The sequence below is a fragment of the Macrobrachium nipponense genome, chromosome 25 (genome assembly GCF_015104395.2).
Source record: "Macrobrachium nipponense isolate FS-2020 chromosome 25, ASM1510439v2, whole genome shotgun sequence".
Lineage (NCBI taxonomy): Eukaryota > Metazoa > Arthropoda > Malacostraca > Decapoda > Palaemonidae > Macrobrachium > Macrobrachium nipponense.
Window position 1 is genome coordinate 988,741 of NC_087214.1, and position 17,870 is coordinate 1,006,610.

Here is a 17,870-nt window from a genome sequence, read left to right on the forward strand (position 1 = left end):
GTCGTTCCATATATATATATATATATATATATATATATATATATATATATCGATATATATATATATATATATATATATATACATATATATATATATATATATATATATATACTATATATAATATTTATATATATATATAGATATAATATATATATATATATAGTCTATATATATATATATATTATATATATATATATATATATAATATATATATATATATATATATATATATATATATATATTTCACTTGACTCATGCAATGTATTGGTCATATCTACAGATCTGAAGATACGATCAGCAATTTTCTCAAACAAGATAAACTGACATTTTGGTTTTCCTTAATAAAATGTAAATAGTACGTGAATACTCACAAGAACAAGGAAGAAATATGACCAGAAATTAAAATAGTGTTCAATACCTCAGGCCAATGAAGTTACTTCAAAAGACAAATAGCTATATAGTACTTTTAAAACCACAAAAGTGACGCTCAAAACAATCTTACTAAAAAGGGATGTGGATGCGTCTTGCGTTATCAGCGGAAATGGGGCCGCCGAAATGGCAGTGTCACAGCTGTTGTCCCGAGAACACCCATACTATCTCCTTACGAATACTTAGGACCAATGCTTTATCTCACATTTACGCTTCGTCGTAATGATGTGTCAAATAGTGGTACTACCAAAGCGACAGGAAGCTGAGGAGAGTAAATAACTTGAAGGATATGATCCTTGGGATATGGCAAGAGTGGACCGTCTAAGGTCAATTCAAGAGTAAGTTTTCGAGTGAACAATTCGTTAATGATGAACCAACATTAGGCCTAAGTAGATGTATTTGGTTGATTTCTTGCAGGCCGAAAAGTGCTAATGGCTATGATCTTAGGATGATTATGAGTTTTTTTATTCCTGAAATTATATCGCAATTACAGAAGACGGTTTCAAAACGTCGATTCCTGGAAGTACGCTACCGTCCCCGCTCCCCCACCACCACCAATTATCAGATTAGATCCAAGCTATATGGTTTATAATAACCCCCCAATTTTAGTGTAGTACTTGATATAAACTGATTATGATGTCAAGGGGTTAACTATGTAATAAATTTATTGACGTTCTCACTAACTGACTGAAATGGTTCTTCTACAGCTTTGCGCTAATGAATGATCTTAATTTCTCTCATCCGGTGTCAGTTTCAGCAATGCAAGTGATATGAATTAAGGCGTTTGAACAGCTGAATCTCGTCAGCATTCACTGGTTAAATTTCTCTCTCTCTCTCTCTCTACTGCATTGATTTAGTATGCTAGAATGAGTTAGTACCCCTAAGTGCCCCAGTGCCTGGCTTGACGGTTTAAATTTCATAAAACCAAATGGGAAAAACGTGACTTACTTGAAAGCCTTTTGTCGTAATGACAATCTGTCTCTCCTCTTTTGTTTACGTGAATAAAGTCTTTTTTTCTTTTCCAATATGAATTTAATTGTCTAGCGTTACTGGTCTCCTGAGTCAAGAAAAACAAGACGAATGAGAGGCACTTTGTCCATTTCTTTATTCTATTTGCGTGTTTGTGTTGGATATTGATCCATGGCCTTGTTTAAATGCATTCCCAAGTGGTTGGTTCTGCCATTGGAGAGAGTGGTCTCTCAGTGTGAGCTTTCTATTCCTTTTGTCCAGTTGACTTTGGAAACCTTGTAAGCCATTCGACTGGTTTTGTTCCACAATTCAAAACAGTTTTCGATTAAGACATTCATGTAGTTTGTTCTACGACTAAAGGGATGAATGTTTTGCCATTCGTACTACAGACATTTGAAATATCTTCTGATTTTGTTGCCATTTCAAAACGTTATTAGTAGTAATAGTAGTACCACTTAGTACTACATAAAAGAACCAGGTCTTTTCAACATTCAGTTTCCCAAAGATCTTGTCTAAATGTTCTTTTTGCATTGCAGGAGTTGAATCTTTCCTGAGGACTGAAGGAAACCTGAAAACAAGCATGAGGACATTGCAGATTTGGGGCTGTTTACTGCTCCTCTGTGCCAGTTCCCAGACGGATGGTGACTATCGTGTCTGGATGCTTAGAGGTATGTTTAGTTAATACTCGGTGCTTTGACAGTTTTGGTCTTCCTAAAGCTATGAATTCCATTTGGATTGATTATTATTATTATTTTTGCCATTCAGTTCACTTAGATTTTGTTAATCTTACCATATCCTCTCTCTCTCTTTCTCTTCTCTCTCTCTCTCAGTGAAGCATCTTCGACATGAGACTAGGGAATTTTCCCTTTGTAAAGCTGTGACATACATTTCAGATTTTTGGTTTCTTTTTTGGCATCCAGCCTGCTCAATTTCATTTTAAATTCTTACCAAACCACTATCTCTTCTCTCTCTCTCTCTCGTACAACAAAGCATTTACGAAATGAGTCTAGGGAATTTTCCAGCCAGTAAGAGGTCGTTTCCTTTGCCATAGGAATCGACAGATCTCATACCAGATCTGTCACTGAATTTATGGAGACCGAGAAAAAGATAAAGTAATGAAGAATGACCTCACAGATCCCAGCGCATGGCCTAAATCATATATTTTATTCTGTTAATGATTTTCTCACTTCCAGCGCTCTTGTCTTTTGTAAGGCGAATCAGTAACTTGATTATTAATAGCACAAAGAATTGGATAAAAATGAGAATATTTCGTGTTCTGTTGGACTGAAACAACATTTTCTATTGTAGTTTCAGCACCATAAGTATCCCCTTAATCATTTGTATAGTGTCTTTATGTGAAAAAATAACTTGATTACTGACCGTAACAAAAGTGAAAAAAAATACACTGGAACAAAGAACTGAAAAAAAATCTTGTTCTGTTATAGTGAGAGATTTTCTGATGTTCTTCCAGTACAGAACAATTATTTTCAATATAATGTAGCATATTTATTTTAATTTTCGTTGGTGAAACAACGCACTATTTGACCATGGATTTTATCATTATTACTCAGTATCTTTAGTTATCTGTAAAAAAAATAAAACAAAAAATTACCAAAAGTGAGAGAGTGGACACTGAAACAAAGCATAGGAAAAGGTTTTAACAAAGTGCGATCCAACCTCCAGTTTACTCAAGGTGTGTGCTAAAATCTACGGTCAAATAGCAGGTTGCTTCACCAACAGAAATTTAAATAAATACGATACATTTTATTAGAAATAATTGTTCTGTACTGTTTAACATGCACATTATTTATTTTTTACACTATCATTCTAATAAATAAATCATAACTATCCCATCCTAAAATTCCTGTATCTTAAACTCAATGCAAAACACCTTTTTTGAACCTTTATAGGCTCAACCATAGGGCTTTCCTACCCCCAACAAGAACAACAACAACAACAAAGCAGTTTGTAGGCTTACTCCTCTATTGTAGTTAAACACTTTCTCTCGTTATTTCAGGATCTGATAAGCGTTTTGCGCAGAGTGGCTCAGTTATGGCAACCTTCGATTACCTGTCAGTCATTCTTTGCGCGGGAGAATGCAGCAAGAGGACCGGTTGCTACTCATTCAACCATGGGGGTAATTACTTCTTATTAAACTGTTCAGCTCCCCTACAATCCTCTGGTCAGGTGATCCAATTACTTCCTGTTATTCTTCCTAATGAAAACACCATAATGATATTCTTTGGAAGCTTAAGAATTTCAAGTCAGTGGCCCCTTTGGTGGGCTTGTTCCATATGGATAGGGTTCATATACTGAATAATAATAATAATAATAATAATAATAATAATAATAATAATAACACACTACAAATAGAAATATCAGACTCACTACAGATAGAGATCTTTGACTCACTACAAATTGGTATGTTGATCATCCACCCTCCAATCATCAAGTACACGAAATGGCAACTCTCTAGCCTCAGTGGTTTTTATTTTCTATTTAAGGTTAAAGTTAGCCATGGATCGTGTACCTGGCAGCACTTTCCAGAGGCACAGGACGCACCCTCACTCCACCGTATCTGGTGAGCGACTGAAACGCTACCGGTCAATTCAATTGTACTGAAAACTCGATTGCGCCGATGAAACTTCGAGGGCATTTTTCACTTGTTCCAAATTGCTCTTTCAGCCTCATGTTGGCATCAATGTCTTCTGTAGAGTCACGGGTTCGTCTGCCTTGCCACTGATCAGAAGCCAGTCCTAAGTCCTAACTTCTTCACAGGGAGCCCTGTACTGTGCAAGTATTGGCTATTGGCGAACCTTAAAATACTAGGTCTAGTGATTATTCCTCCTTTTAACTCCACAGCAGAATTCTGGCACTTATTTCTTATTCCTTCTTTCCTTTTAATTTTCATTCCTTATACCATCCGTCGTTCGGGCGTTACGACTAACAGGTTTTCTTTCCTCTTCTTCTTCTTCCCTTCTGCAGTAGCTAGTTAAGAGCATAAGGGTATCCTTTCCATTAGCCACAAAATTATGTGGCTGGAGAATTGGTCTCATTACCCACATAAGAACCCATCAATAACGACATCCCAGAGCATTCATACTCGAATCGAGTGATAGCCATGATGATGATGAGCCACAAAATTAGAAAACCCCGTGGAAGGGGTGGGGTGGGGGAGGGGTACACTGTATGTATTGCTTAAGGTTCTTTGCAGCATGCCTTCGGCCCTTAGCTGCAACCCCTTTCGTTCCGTTTACTGTATGCTTCCTTTCGTATTCTCTTTCTTCCATCTTACTTTTCACCCTCTCTTAGCAATTGATTCATAGTGCAACTACTTTGAGGCTTTCCTTCTGTTACACCTTTCACACCTTTCACTGTCAATTTCCGTTTCAGCGCTGAATGAACTGATAGATCCCAGTGCTTGGCCTTTGGCCTAAATTCAATACTTAATTCAATTAAAAAAACAAAAACAACAGCAGAGAAGCAGCGTTGAAGGTATCTGAAGAGCTGTTCAGAACCGTGATTTTATCCGTAGCAAAAAGTATAAGTATCCTGAGATTCCCTTTATTTCCAGGTCCTGCGAGAACATGCGAGCTACTCAACACTTCTCCCATTTTCAATGGAACAGCTTCAATGGTGGCGCAAATCGGATGGAAAGTCTACACCAACGCAGCACCGAAGCTGGTAAGCGGTACAGATGACATACGTTTAGACGAGGAAATGGCGCGTGTAGTAGTTTTTTTTTTTTAAGAGGCAGCCAATTGGCAATCATGTTTTTTCTTTTTTTAACCAAGTTATTTTTCATCATTCTCGTTCCAGTGTCCTCCTGGGAGTGCTGTGATACCTTACGATGTCCCAAATAATCAAGGCACGCAGGACGCTGAGGGATACACCTGCAGTGGTCATTCATACTTCTTGGACCAACTCCAGAAAGGTAAAACTACTGCTACTACTACTAATAATAATAATACCGTGTAGGACCCTCTCTCGTATTTGTTACTGAACAGCGTGTACTACAAATTCTAGATCAGAATAAAATATAGAATTTAGGCCAAAGATCACACGCTGGCCATGAAACACACCGAAGGCGCTACCCCCTACGCTGTGAAGTACTTCTCTGCCTGCTCAGACAATTTGCTCACAACTCACGAGAAGTTGTCAAGAACCAACAAAACTGAGTTGCCAAGCAACCCACAGCTTACAAGAAATATAGTCTAGTGATGAAAATTTTTCTGCTTTCAGAATGCAGGCTGAAGTTCTACAAAGACACAGATATACCTGGTAACGACGTAGCTGCTTACCAAGGCCTTACCGATTCCTACCACGAAGCCCTTAGACACTGCTATGTCAACAAGTGCGCGGAAGTTGCCTGTGATGGAGCTCTGAGTAAGTATATATAACTAAACTTGTGGCGACTGCATTCCGTTTCACTAATAATTAATCGTGATTTTGAAAGCATTTTGATAAGTAGATTTTAGCATCTCTAAATCCTAGAATAACTGAAATAATAAGCTCACAATCTCGCAGTTTCAGCTTAGTTCTAACATTTTCAGATCTCGTGTGAATCATATAGTTGATTGTTTTGCTTTGTTCTGATGGCGTGTTTCTATTCTGCAAATTACAGCGAAGTGTTGGTTGAAGGCACAACCAGCAGCTGTCACAGGGAGTCAAATGCAGGTCAATTCTCAGCGCAATTACTGGAAGGCAATCTGCCAATAAAATTCCAAAACAAGCAGCAATTCAATAAGCCATCACTCAACGAACACAGTTGCGGGCACACTGCACTATTCTGAGTATTCTCTCATGAGCTATCTATAAAAAATAGCTTTCCCAGGCAACGTTCTTCTTCTTCAAATGTGTAGATATTTTCCCATTTTTCATATTTGGTTGTGATATCCAGTACCATTGAATTTGATGTTATAGCATTTTAAACACGTTTTTCATTCATTTGGTTGACTTCCCAGCTGGACAGCAGAGCAAAATTCGAAATAAACATAAACAGAATTTGTGATGTTTTTCATAACCTTTCAATGTTTTTACATGTCATTGCTTCATGACCAGTGCACGATATTCTTTTTTAATAATTCGTACTGTACTCTGTAGAAATAAAACTACTCTTTTGTAGTACTCAAAATCAAACTTCGTATAAGTTTGTTTTGTTAAACCAATGAAAAACGCTTGTTATCTACGGTCAAAATATCTACAACGTACAAATTCAATTTTGGCTTGTTATTTACGGTCAAAATATCTACAACGTACAAAATCAATTATTCACCTTCAGTTTTGTCTGAATAAAACGGATGTTTATATTTTTTAAAATTATATTTTAAATATATCACACAAAGAAAAATAAAATTGAAATATAAAAATCCGTTTATTTAAATTTTAGTCTAATGTTTACATTATAGTATACAAAATATCATAGAGAACTAGCTAAAATGAAGAATTTAAAAAAAAATGGATTTTATTTTCATTTTAGACTAAAATCTACATTATACAAAAATATCAAAATATGAAAAATATTCTAGCGATACACAGCACGCACATCGGCTAAAAATGCCAAAAAGAGGCCAGGAGCTTCTTTTCTCAGCATCCGCCAACACCAGTAGTCAAGGTGAGATTGAAAAGTTCTTTGATTGCAGCCTCTCATTTTTTTCAGTATACGAACCTTTGCATCAAGCCAAGATCTTTCAATGGCTTGTGTATGTGCTCCAGTGTTTTAGGATCGACGTAATTCTGCTGATGGTTTACGGTAAAATGACGGAAATTGAGCTGGTTTAAATTAGAGTACGCCGGCATTCGTCAGAATGAATTATTGAATCTTCAGCGCAGGGTTGCCGCGAAGTCCGCACGTCACCGAGAAACTAGCTCCGCACCGGGGGAGGTGTAGTATTAATTGCCAAGCAATGTTATTTTGCTACACTAACTAGATGAAATAGTCACGTACCCTGGTTATATTATATTAACCGTATCTTTACCAGTATATGAGTTGGGTTTACTAATTAAACCTTTTTATAGTTAGATTTTCCCCTTTCCGAAATTCAGTTGCTTCATATCTTTTGAAACATTACGTAACTTTAATGAGAGTCAAATTTAGAATCGAACGAGATACGCGGACAGTGTTCAGTCTTGAAGCTGATTTATTACATTCTATATATATATATATATATATATATATATATATATATATCTATATTACTGTTTTATAGTTATGATTGTTATATATGATTTGATGCGTAAATTAGGCTACAAAGTGAACACGGGCAAGTAAATATTTTCATAAAGTTTTCCGCAAAAAGTAGGAAGTTACAAAAAACTGCACTGAAATGTATTTCTTTACTAAAAACGGTTGCTTTTCACTCAGTCCTTTGCGTTCCCCACAAAGTAAAATGACAAGCTCCGTAAATCCTTCGATATTCATAAGTCTGTATGTTAAATCAAAACGTTTGGTGAAGTAATAATGATAATAAACAATCTAATATGTATAGGTCTAGGCTTAAAATCAATGTCATAAGCATTGTAAACTGACAAAAACGATATGAAACATGTAGGTCTATATGCCACCTTTTATGATACGGATAGTTTGAAATGAGATATTTCCCCAAGAGAATGGACAGCATATTATGCATGATTTATGGTATACATGTGGCAATCCTAAGCCAAACGAATGCCCTATTCAAGGCTGTTTCAAAAAATTGGAAAAAGAGCACATTATAATTGGTCCTTTTTTATCAATAAGCTACATTATAAAGAAAATCCACGATTATAATACACCACTTCCTAGCATACTGAATCGAAGCTTATTCGGTTATAATCAGTTGAATCACTTCAACTAATACATATTTGCATTTGTTAAAAAAAAAAAAAAACTCATTAAACATGACTAAGTTTACAATAATGTAAGTCAGCCTTCACCCTAAGATTAATTCACAAATTAACCAAATTTTACTAGCCTATATATATATATATATATATATATATATATATATATATATATATAATTACAAAGGCAAATTGAATATTGCTGGACCTAAAGAATGAATCCATTGCAAGACATCACGTTTGGGTTACGTCATCTGCTGTTGTCAAAACCGGTTCTTAACTGATATTGGCGCGTGAACACTCGAGACTAGTGAGAATGGTTCATTTTTCAAAAATATTAGTATTTTCAAAAATATTATATAATTTAAATCAGTTTTTATTAATGAAAAACAGTTTTAAAAGCATAGATCTATATGCGGACCTACAGCGCCGCATACGTGAGGAGTGCAGACCTCAGCTCTGCATTCAATGACTCCCACTCGAATCTTCTCCGCACTTTTGGTCGTTTCTCCGCGCTTTGGCAACACTGCTTCAGCGACTTCTCTCTGAATGATTTTTGAAGCGTCTCACGGTCTCTTCTTTGAACGTAAAAATATCGGTAGTCCGGACGGACCGTCTATACGTCTTCCATGGTTGCGGTTATTGTTCACTTCAGCGTCACTGTCAGTTGAATTGGGAGCTCCATGGTCACCTTGCAACATTCGACCTCTATTGTATTTTCGCCTTCCTGCAAAGCGTGCTTCATCGATTTGTACGGGTTCTTCTTCAGTACCTATCATTTGAACGCGATTCTGGACTGAAACAATCACTGTGCACACTTCGCGGCACATGTTAAACCAATCACATATTGCTTCAGTACCTCTACCAGTTAGCTAAACCTTGAACCTGATGGTAAGAGAGATCTTCTATAAAATAAAACATAAGTTCTAAAATTTGGCAAAGAGAAAGCTTGCAATTTACTTTGTTATTCAAATCTGTGAAGTGAAAAACTGCATTGCCTTTGCGAACGGAACGAAAAGTTTAACATCCACGGTTTCTGCAATGAAGAACGGCGGGCATAAATCAAGACCACCGAGATAGAAGGCCTGTTCGATGTGACGTCATGACGTGATGACGTCGACCCTGGTAGTCCGACTCTCCGACGCGAGTGACTGGCGACTCACTTCCGACTCTCCTCCTTCCCTTACATCACTTGGACACGAGGTATTTTCGTGGTTCCATTGTTTTATTTATGAACTGGAACATAAAATTATATGGCATCATGAGGCAGCAAGCCATGGGTACATCTAGTGACCTTTTTTGGACGAACTTACTGAGGTAAGCAGATAAACTCGGCAATAAGTTCACTACAACAGGTATTACTTATTTGAATTTTCTCTGAATGACTTTCGACTGCTTCGACTGCAATATAAATACAGTCTGCATTCTAGGCAGGAGTTGTGAGCAACACGGTCAGGTAAAATATAAAGAAAGACTGGTTTAGCCTACATTGAATTTTAGAAGGAATTCATGTCAACCAATGCTTAACAGAGTTGAATATGTACAGGCTAGCCTAAGTTAAAGAACTCCCAGTGTAGCCTAGCTAGTGGTGGGGAGATGGCAAGTTTCCATTGACAATAGTCAAAGGCATGGGACAAACCTTTTGGGCCTAGATGGGTTAGGGTGAAAAAAAGTAGACTGGCATAGTATTCTAAGGGTTACAGGTTTAAAACAGGAGCCTATATTAGAAATTTCACTAACCTAACCTAACCTGTCCTCATTGCATTACTAGGTTTCAGTGCTCATATATACACGTAAAAATAGTAAAAGACCATCATTCTTCTTCCACAGGTAAAACTTCAGTACAGATTAATGAAATGCCATACTTATGCCACAATGCCCTACCTACAGTTAATCCTAACTGTACAGTACAGACGGCCAACGAAGAATTGGTGTAGTTTCCTAATACATTGTTTGTTATGGAAATATTGCCATATGCAGGTGCCAGATTATTTACTTAACAATAAATAACATTTCCTTTCAAAGGAACTGAGTAGACTTATTCAACATATTAAAGATAATTATTTTGCAAAGTAAGGAAAATATATACCGATGGGTCCATGATTTCTAATTTTATTCTCAACTCTAGCTTCGTGACAGAATACCGAAGATTTTGAAGTTGGCTTTGCTGTCAACATATCATACTGCACTGGGGTGTTGTCATTTCGTCTCCTACAGCCGATAAATAATACATCAAGGCGTTAACATTCTTTGAAAACGATGTTTAGTTAAACTAATTTTGTCCTTTGATCAATAAAATAATTTGCATAACACATTTTAGTGGGCCTAAATTTGACTTCTGATTTTCCCACATGATTAGCCTAAGTCTATTTTCAGCAGCATACTTTCTCGGATACGTAATATTAATGAATATTTAAATGGACAATATATATATATATATATTATATATATATATATATATATATAATAATTAAATATAGATATTATATATTATAATTTATTTATTATTTTTATTTTATATTACTTTTATTATTAATATATTATATATCTATATATAATATATATATATATATATATATATATATATATAAATATATATATATATTAATATAATATATCTATATATATTATATATATATATATATATATATATATATATATATATATATATATATATATATATATATATATATATATATATATTCTATATAGATATATTAAATCGCTTTATTTGACTATTCCCGTTATTCTTGTTTTATTAGCCATGTTCGCCTTTCTTCTTATCCTTTTCATAATTGCTTAACATAATTAACACAGACCTAGCTATTCAAAGTCAGAAAGCAATCATAAAAAATCAAACGAATAATTCAGTCTTATTTCTTATCGAATTCCTTGCATATCATCCTGTTTCATTTGGATACCTTGGAAAGCTGAGGGAGTCAAAACTGACGAATACATTAAGAAAGCCTTACTTTCCTTAAAGATTTCTTAGGTTGATCTTTCTGTAGTTATTCATTTCTTCTAAATAGAAATTCATTCAAATTAGTTTCACATGTATACCTACTAGACTTACTACCATAAGCATATTATAATATGCTGAAAGGATAAAAAATATGAAAGGTGACGTTCTCGTTTAAGTCTATTTCATGTTTTTTTTTTTTTTTTTTTTTTTTTTTTTTTTTTTTTTTTTTTTTTTCTTCTTCCCCCCCCCCAAGAAAAACCTACTGCTTTAATCAAGGATTGCTCTTTGTCGGCTACAGGGTGGTTAACACGAATGTATGCACATATTTTGTGGAATGAAAGATAAAGTTTCTTTGAACAGAAAATATTTTATAAACAAGCATTTTAAGGCGTCCGTTGTCGGTGCGGGGAATTTTAAAATAACCGTTATCATTAGTGATGCTTTCACGAGATGGAGTTCGTAGTGAGAACTGAGAAGTCGGATCTAGATCTAGTCGCCTGAGATGTAGAAGACAGCGGAGGTGGCGTATCGGAGTGATGGAAGGATTAGGCCGATGTTAATAAAGTATCTCCCAATAAAATGTATTCTTTAGGTTTTGAAGAAAAAAATGCATGCATCATTGAAACCGTTTCCCTCCCTATCCCTGGTATTCACTGGCCACCGATAAAAAAACAAAAACAAAAAGAGTAAGCCTAACTGAATCTCATCCATCAAAGATAAGTTTGCTTATTCATTAGACAACTATCAAAGACTTCAAGTGTAGATTTAAAAATCTCTTCCTCCATCTAAAGTATTCATCAGACACCAGTCATAAGCGTAGAGCTAGTTATGATTCCTGGTTCAGCAATGTCGTGACGAGGTACTAGAATTCAAAGTTCACAAATGAATGTTGCTCAGCAACATTTACACTACTGTATTGTCTTGCTCTCATGTGGTGCTTCGAGGTATTCCACCTCTAGGCCCATGTTCTAAATTTTGCCGTTCTTTAAACAATTTTATTCATCTATGTATGATTCTCTCCGGTTTATTAAGCTTTCTTGATATCTCTCCAACAGGAACTTGCACCGAATGCAGTGCAATAATTCTCTCGCTCATCGAGGGATGTTTCTTAGACCGATAAATGACACATTGACATTAGATTCCCGTGCACGTAACATCAAAAGCAATAGAGTGAGGTCGCCTGGTTCACACTGTTAAGATTTCGTTTTTTTTTTCTTTTAAATTTGATAGCATTTTGTGAGATTCCAATGTTTTCTGTAAAATTTAACAAATGGAATAGTTCAACCTTCAACTTAATATTGAAAAGATAATTTAAGGACTATGTTTATGCGATACTACTAGTGATAGGTGTCTCCTATCTATTTGGTAATGCATAACTATGGTTGTGATTTGACGTTTTTTTATCACTTCGTTTCGTTCACGTCAATTTTGCTATATGGAAAATAGTTTTTGCACAATAACATAACATAATGTTCTAAAGATATCAGTGACTGTTTTTAACGTCAGTACACATGATTTCTTCCATCTTTGAAAAGAAAAATAGATAAATAAGGCATGAATCGTGCGTCAGGCAGGTGAACGAAAAATTATGAAACTCTGCCACGAGTTTTTTGGCCGACAGTACAGACGGCCAACGAAGAATTGGCGTAGTTTCTTAATTCATTGTTCGTTAAAGAAATATTGCCATATGCAGGTGCCAGATTATTCACTTAACAATAAATAACATTTCCTTTCAAAGGTGCTATACTTGAAATAAATTACATTAGAACTAAGTAGACTTATTCAACGTATTAAAGATAATTATTTTGCAGAGTAAGGAAAATATATACCGATGGTCCACGATTTCTAATTTTATTCTCAACTCTAGCTTCGTGACAGCATACCGAAGATTTTGAAGTTGGCTTTGCTGCCGCTCGAGTCTTGACTCAACATATCGTACTGCACTGGGGTGTTGTCATTTCGTCTCCTACAGCCGATAAATAATACATCAAGGCGTTAACATTCTTTGAAAACGATGTTTAGTTAAACTAATTTTGTACGTTAATCAATAAAATAATTTGCATGACACATTTAGTGGGCCTAAATTTGACTTCTGATTTTCCCACATGATTAGCCTAGGTCTGTTTTCAGCAGCATACTCTCTCGGATACGTAATAATATTAATGAATATTTAAATCGACTATATATATATATATATATATATATATATATATATATATATCTATATATATATAATATACATATATATTAATCTTCTTTATTTGACTATTCCCGTTATTCTTGTTTTATTAGCCATGTTCGCCTTTCTTCTTATCCTTTTCATAATTTCATAATTGCTTAACATAATTAACTCAGACCTAGCTATTCAAAGTCAAAAAGCAATCATAAAAAAATCAAACGAATATAATGCAGTCTTATTTTCTATCGAATTCCTTGCATATCATCCTGTTTCATTTGGATACCTTGGAAAGCTGTGGGAGTCAAAACTGACGAATACATCAAGAAAGGGTTACTTTCCTTAAAGCTTTCTTAGGTTGATCTTTCTGTAGTTATTCATTTCTTCTAAATAGAAATTCATTCAAATTAGTTTCACATGTATACCTACTAGACTTACTACGATAAGCATATTATAATATGCTGAAAGGATAAGAAATATGAAAGGTGACGTTCTCTTTTAAGTCTATTTCATGTTTTTTTTTTTTTTTTTTTTCAAGACCTGACAAATGCTTTATCAAAAGGTTGCTCTTTGACGGCTACGGGTGTAACACGAGTGTATGCACATATTTTGTGGAATGAAAGATAAAGTTTCTTTAAACAGAAAATATTTTATAAACACGAATTTTAAGGCGTCCGTTGTCGGTGCGGGAAATTTTAAAATAACCGTTATCATTAGTGATGCTTTCACGAGATGGAGTTCGTAGTGAGGAAGTCGGAACTAGTCGCCTGAGATGTAGAAGAGAGCGAAGGTGGCGTATAGGAGTGATGGAAGGATTAGGCCGATGTTAATAAAGTATCTCCCAATAAAATGTATTCTTTAGGTTTTGAAGCAAAAAATGCATGCATCATTGAAACAGTTTCCCTCCCTATCCCTGGTATTCGCTGGCCACCGATAAAAAACAAAACAAAAAGAGTAAGCCTACTGAATCTCTCATCTATCAGAGATAAGTTTGCTTATTCATTAGACTTATTCATTAGACAACTATCAAAGACCTCAAGTGTAGATTCCAGTCATAAGCGTAGAACTAGTTATGATTCCTGGTTCAGCAATGTCGTGACGAGGCACTAGAATTCAAAGTTCACAAATAATGTTGCTCAGCAACATTTACACTACTGTATTGTCTTGCTCTCATGTGGTGCTTCGAGGTATTCCACCTCTAGGCCCATGTTCTAAATTTTGCCGTTCTTTAAACAATTTTATTCATCTATGTATGATTCTCTCCGGTTTATTAAACTTTCTTGATATCTCTCCAACAGGAACTTGCACCGGATGCAGTGCAATAATTGTCTCTCGCTCATCGAGGGATGTTTCTTAGACCGATAAGTGACACATTGACATTAGATTCCCGTGCACATAACATCAAAAGCAATAGATTGAGGTCGCCTGGATCACACTGTTAAGATATTTTTTTTCTTCTTCTTTTAAATTTGATAGCATTTTGTGAGATTCCAATGTTTTCTGTAAAATTTAACAAATAGAATAGTTCAACTACCTTCAACTTAATATTGAAATTATAATTTAAGGACTTATGTTTCTGCGATACTACTAGTGATAGGTGTCTCCTATCTATTTGGTAATAAATATCTATGGTTGTGATATGACGTTTTTTATCACTTCGTTTCGTTCACGTCAATTTTGCTATATGGAAAATAGTTTTACACAATAACATAACATAATGTTCTGAAGATATCAGTGACTGTTTTTAACGTCATTACGCATGATTTCTTCCACCTTTGAAAAGAAAAATAGATAAATAAGGCATGAATCGTGCATCAGGCAGGTGAACGAAAAATTATGAAACTCTGCCACGAGTTTTTTGGCCGACAGTACATGCATTTTTCATGTCAGTGAAGTACGTCACTTAGGAGATCTCGAGATACCTACAGAGGTTCATGATACAAATATTAAGCAGATATTCAATAACTCCAGAGAGCTAATACTGCTGAATGTATTTCTAACACTGCAATATATATTACATTGCTGTTGTAAAACTATTATTTCATTTTGGCAATAATTTTAGCCCTAGTTATATGACTGAATAAATTTGATTATTCATCGGAGCTGGTAATATTGTTTTTGTTATACCTGTAGTTGTTCCCCACAAAGTTACTGTAGCATCAGGAGAGAGTTTTTTCAAACAGGTCTGCCCAGCATCATAACAAAAGGACTCAAATTTTCTTATGTACATTAAGAGTAAGTGTAAATCATTACTACCCAATGACAAAATAGTGATACTGATGGTGGATGAAACTCGCGTACTTAATACCACATTTTCATTATAAAGGCAAAAATATTGTTGGTTCAGCCTTTGGCTATAGTGAAGCTGCAACAGGTGCATTTTACTTTATGTTGAACAGGTAAAGTTAAGTTGCACAAATTCCCAATTAAAGCATAAAAGCTGACGTTCTGCACTGCACACTGGAGGTAATTATAGGCTTAGAAAAAATAATTTTTTCAGTGTTTTGCATTGTGACATCATAATGCTATCATTGGGAAAGCAATCTCCTATTTTCCCAGCATTCCACACCTGTCTAAAGTGTATCCTCACCCATTTCAGAGTAACAAATGCCCTTTTTCGTGTGTTTCAGTAAAATTGTTAAAATATATCAGGAATAATTGGCTTGGCCAGAAAGCTATAAATAAAACAATGAAGTTACCTCAATTTGATGTCAATAATTTGGAAAACGAAATTCATTATGCACCATTCAGCCCTTTGAAAAACTTCATGATATAGATGTTTACTCAATGAACATTCATATAAACTATCATTAAAAGCATTATCTCCCTACACCTTTGAGAAACAAAATGTTCATTCAGTTTTACAAATATCCAATGAATATATCGTTCAAGCTTTACTAACTATTGGAAAAAATCACTCCCTTTTTATTCAGGATGCAAATGTAGAAATTTTACATTTGGTCGACAATCATGAATTTAAATGTTTAAATGTCATAAGGTAAATAATAGATAAGCTGCCCAATAAGTAATAAAGGTTATAGTACAGAAAAACAGAGAAAGTAACAATATGGGTTTCTACTAACGTTTCATTGAGTAATTGTTGTTCAAGAAAATAACTATTGTAGCCAAATAGAAAGTTAGAAAATTTAAATACCAAATAATGACTGTATGTAAGAGAGAATAAATTCATTCACATATAATAGAGAGAACCATTTTCTTTTTTTTTCTTTTTTTTTTTGTGATGTAAACCTATGCACAGCTGTTTATTCTTTGGTAGACTATTGTAACTAAACAAATTGTTTTGGTTCAGCACTTTATATTAATCTTATAACTTGTGTTTTGAGTAAGTATCATTTGGTGTACACTAATTAGTGTAGACGAGAAAATAAGTAAATCAATAACTGGCAGACCAAAAATGATAGATTTTGGCGAGAGTTTGTTTACATTTCTTTCGTCTGGGAGCGTAGTCAGTGCTAGCAACTCGGACTACCCGTTCTTACGTCACAAAACATCGAACAGGCCTTCTTTCTCGGTGGTCTTGCATAAATTCGCCATTTCGCCGTCTTTTCCGAGTGTCCTTCATCTCTCCACTACATCGATGACATGGTGAAACACTGTTCTTCATCTAAAAGACCATGTCTTCTTACAAATGCCAGAGTCTTGGATTCGTCATTAATTTCATTGTAGAATTCCTTTGCGAGCATCTTCAGGGCTATGCTACTGACTGAAATATTTAAACTGAAATATAGAAGCCTACTAAATATAAAAATGGTAAAGGACTGGTTTATTTTTTAACAAACTATACAACAATCAATCTAGTTAACTAATTAGGTTTTTAGGTAGCAAGCTAGATTGTTACAAACGACACAACTTGCATTACTTTGGGCATTAGGTAGCACTCTAGCTTGTTACTTAGGAAATTAGGTAGTTAAATGGTTATAACAAGCGACACAACAAGCCTTTCTTGGAAATTGTAGATCGCATATCTGTTTAGATATCATACCAAAGTAGATTCGTGACTTAGATAACCAGCCAAAGCAGCACCCGGCAATCTAAGATAGAATATTTATGCACTTATCAGCACTAAAAGCGTAAACATAACCATTCAAGAAGCTGTTAGCTCCATTAATGTTTTAAGATTGAGATGCAAAATTACCTAGCAATACTTGAACAAAGGATAAACAGTTAATATTTCACTGGTCGAAGAAAGTCAAGAAGGAGAACGTGACATTAAACATTTCGACTCAATAGCCACTGGTGACAGCGAAGTTGCTGTTTATAGAATTAAAAGCTTAATCCATTTAACCACTCGTGATTTCATTAGAGAGAATGCAAACGAATGAAGTGGTTATTATACCCATTTTCCATGTAAAAACACAAAGCAGTGCATTAGCGTTTGTGGACACAAAGAACTTTGTAGCATTATTAACCATTTTCACTGTTTGACATACAAACAAATGGCTAATACCACTATATTAGTACATTATACTTCCTTCTAAATATCCTATAATT

At 34.8% G+C, this 17,870-nt stretch overlaps 2 protein-coding genes and 1 pseudogene across 4 annotated transcripts in view; 2 read left to right on the forward strand and 1 right to left on the reverse strand.

The window, feature by feature from the left end:
* Positions 1 to 1,480: 1,480 nt before the first annotated feature.
* Positions 1,481 to 6,203, forward strand: LOC135199120 (uncharacterized). Of its 2 annotated transcripts, none has more exons than XM_064227040.1 (7): positions 1,481 to 1,676; positions 1,935 to 2,066; positions 3,416 to 3,535; positions 4,973 to 5,082; positions 5,218 to 5,332; positions 5,641 to 5,784; positions 5,952 to 6,203. In XM_064227040.1, exons 2-7 carry the CDS (start codon positions 1,979 to 1,981, stop codon positions 5,960 to 5,962), a joined length of 588 nt encoding a protein of 195 aa, XP_064083110.1. In that variant the 5' UTR covers positions 1,481 to 1,676; positions 1,935 to 1,978; the 3' UTR covers positions 5,963 to 6,203. The 2 variants fall into 2 exon arrangements, with proteins under 2 accessions (XP_064083110.1, XP_064083109.1); XM_064227039.1 differs by having other exon boundaries at positions 1,489 to 1,676; positions 6,023 to 6,203.
* Positions 6,204 to 6,922: 719 nt separating this feature from the next.
* LOC135199251 (uncharacterized) lies at positions 6,923 to 17,062 on the reverse strand (annotated as a pseudogene).
* The window catches only part of LOC135199252 (uncharacterized), a 95,221-nt gene continuing 86,626 nt past the window's right edge, over positions 9,276 to 17,870 (forward strand). Inside the window, exon 1 of one of the 2 annotated variants that reach the window (XM_064227137.1) lies at positions 9,276 to 9,423. In XM_064227137.1, the coding sequence (XP_064083207.1) occupies positions 9,331 to 9,423 (93 nt within the window). In that variant the 5' untranslated portion in view covers positions 9,276 to 9,330. Of the gene's footprint in view, positions 9,538 to 17,870 lie in introns of both variants that reach the window. The other variant, XM_064227141.1, reaches the window with a different exon arrangement.

What these genes read in the sequence shown, in the direction of transcription:
- LOC135199120 (XM_064227039.1), top strand. Translation starts at nt 1,979, where the DNA reads ATGAGGACATTGCAGATTTGGGGCTGTTTACTGCTCCTCTGTGCCAGT. An exon ending in TCGTGTCTGGATGCTTAGAG is followed by an intron (nt 2,067 to 3,415) that starts GTATGTTTAGTT and finishes TCGTTATTTCAG; the next exon opens with GATCTGATAAGCGTTTTGCG. An exon ending in TGCCTGTGATGGAGCTCTGA is followed by an intron (nt 5,785 to 6,022) that starts GTAAGTATATAT and finishes TGCAAATTACAG; the next exon opens with CGAAGTGTTGGTTGAAGGCA.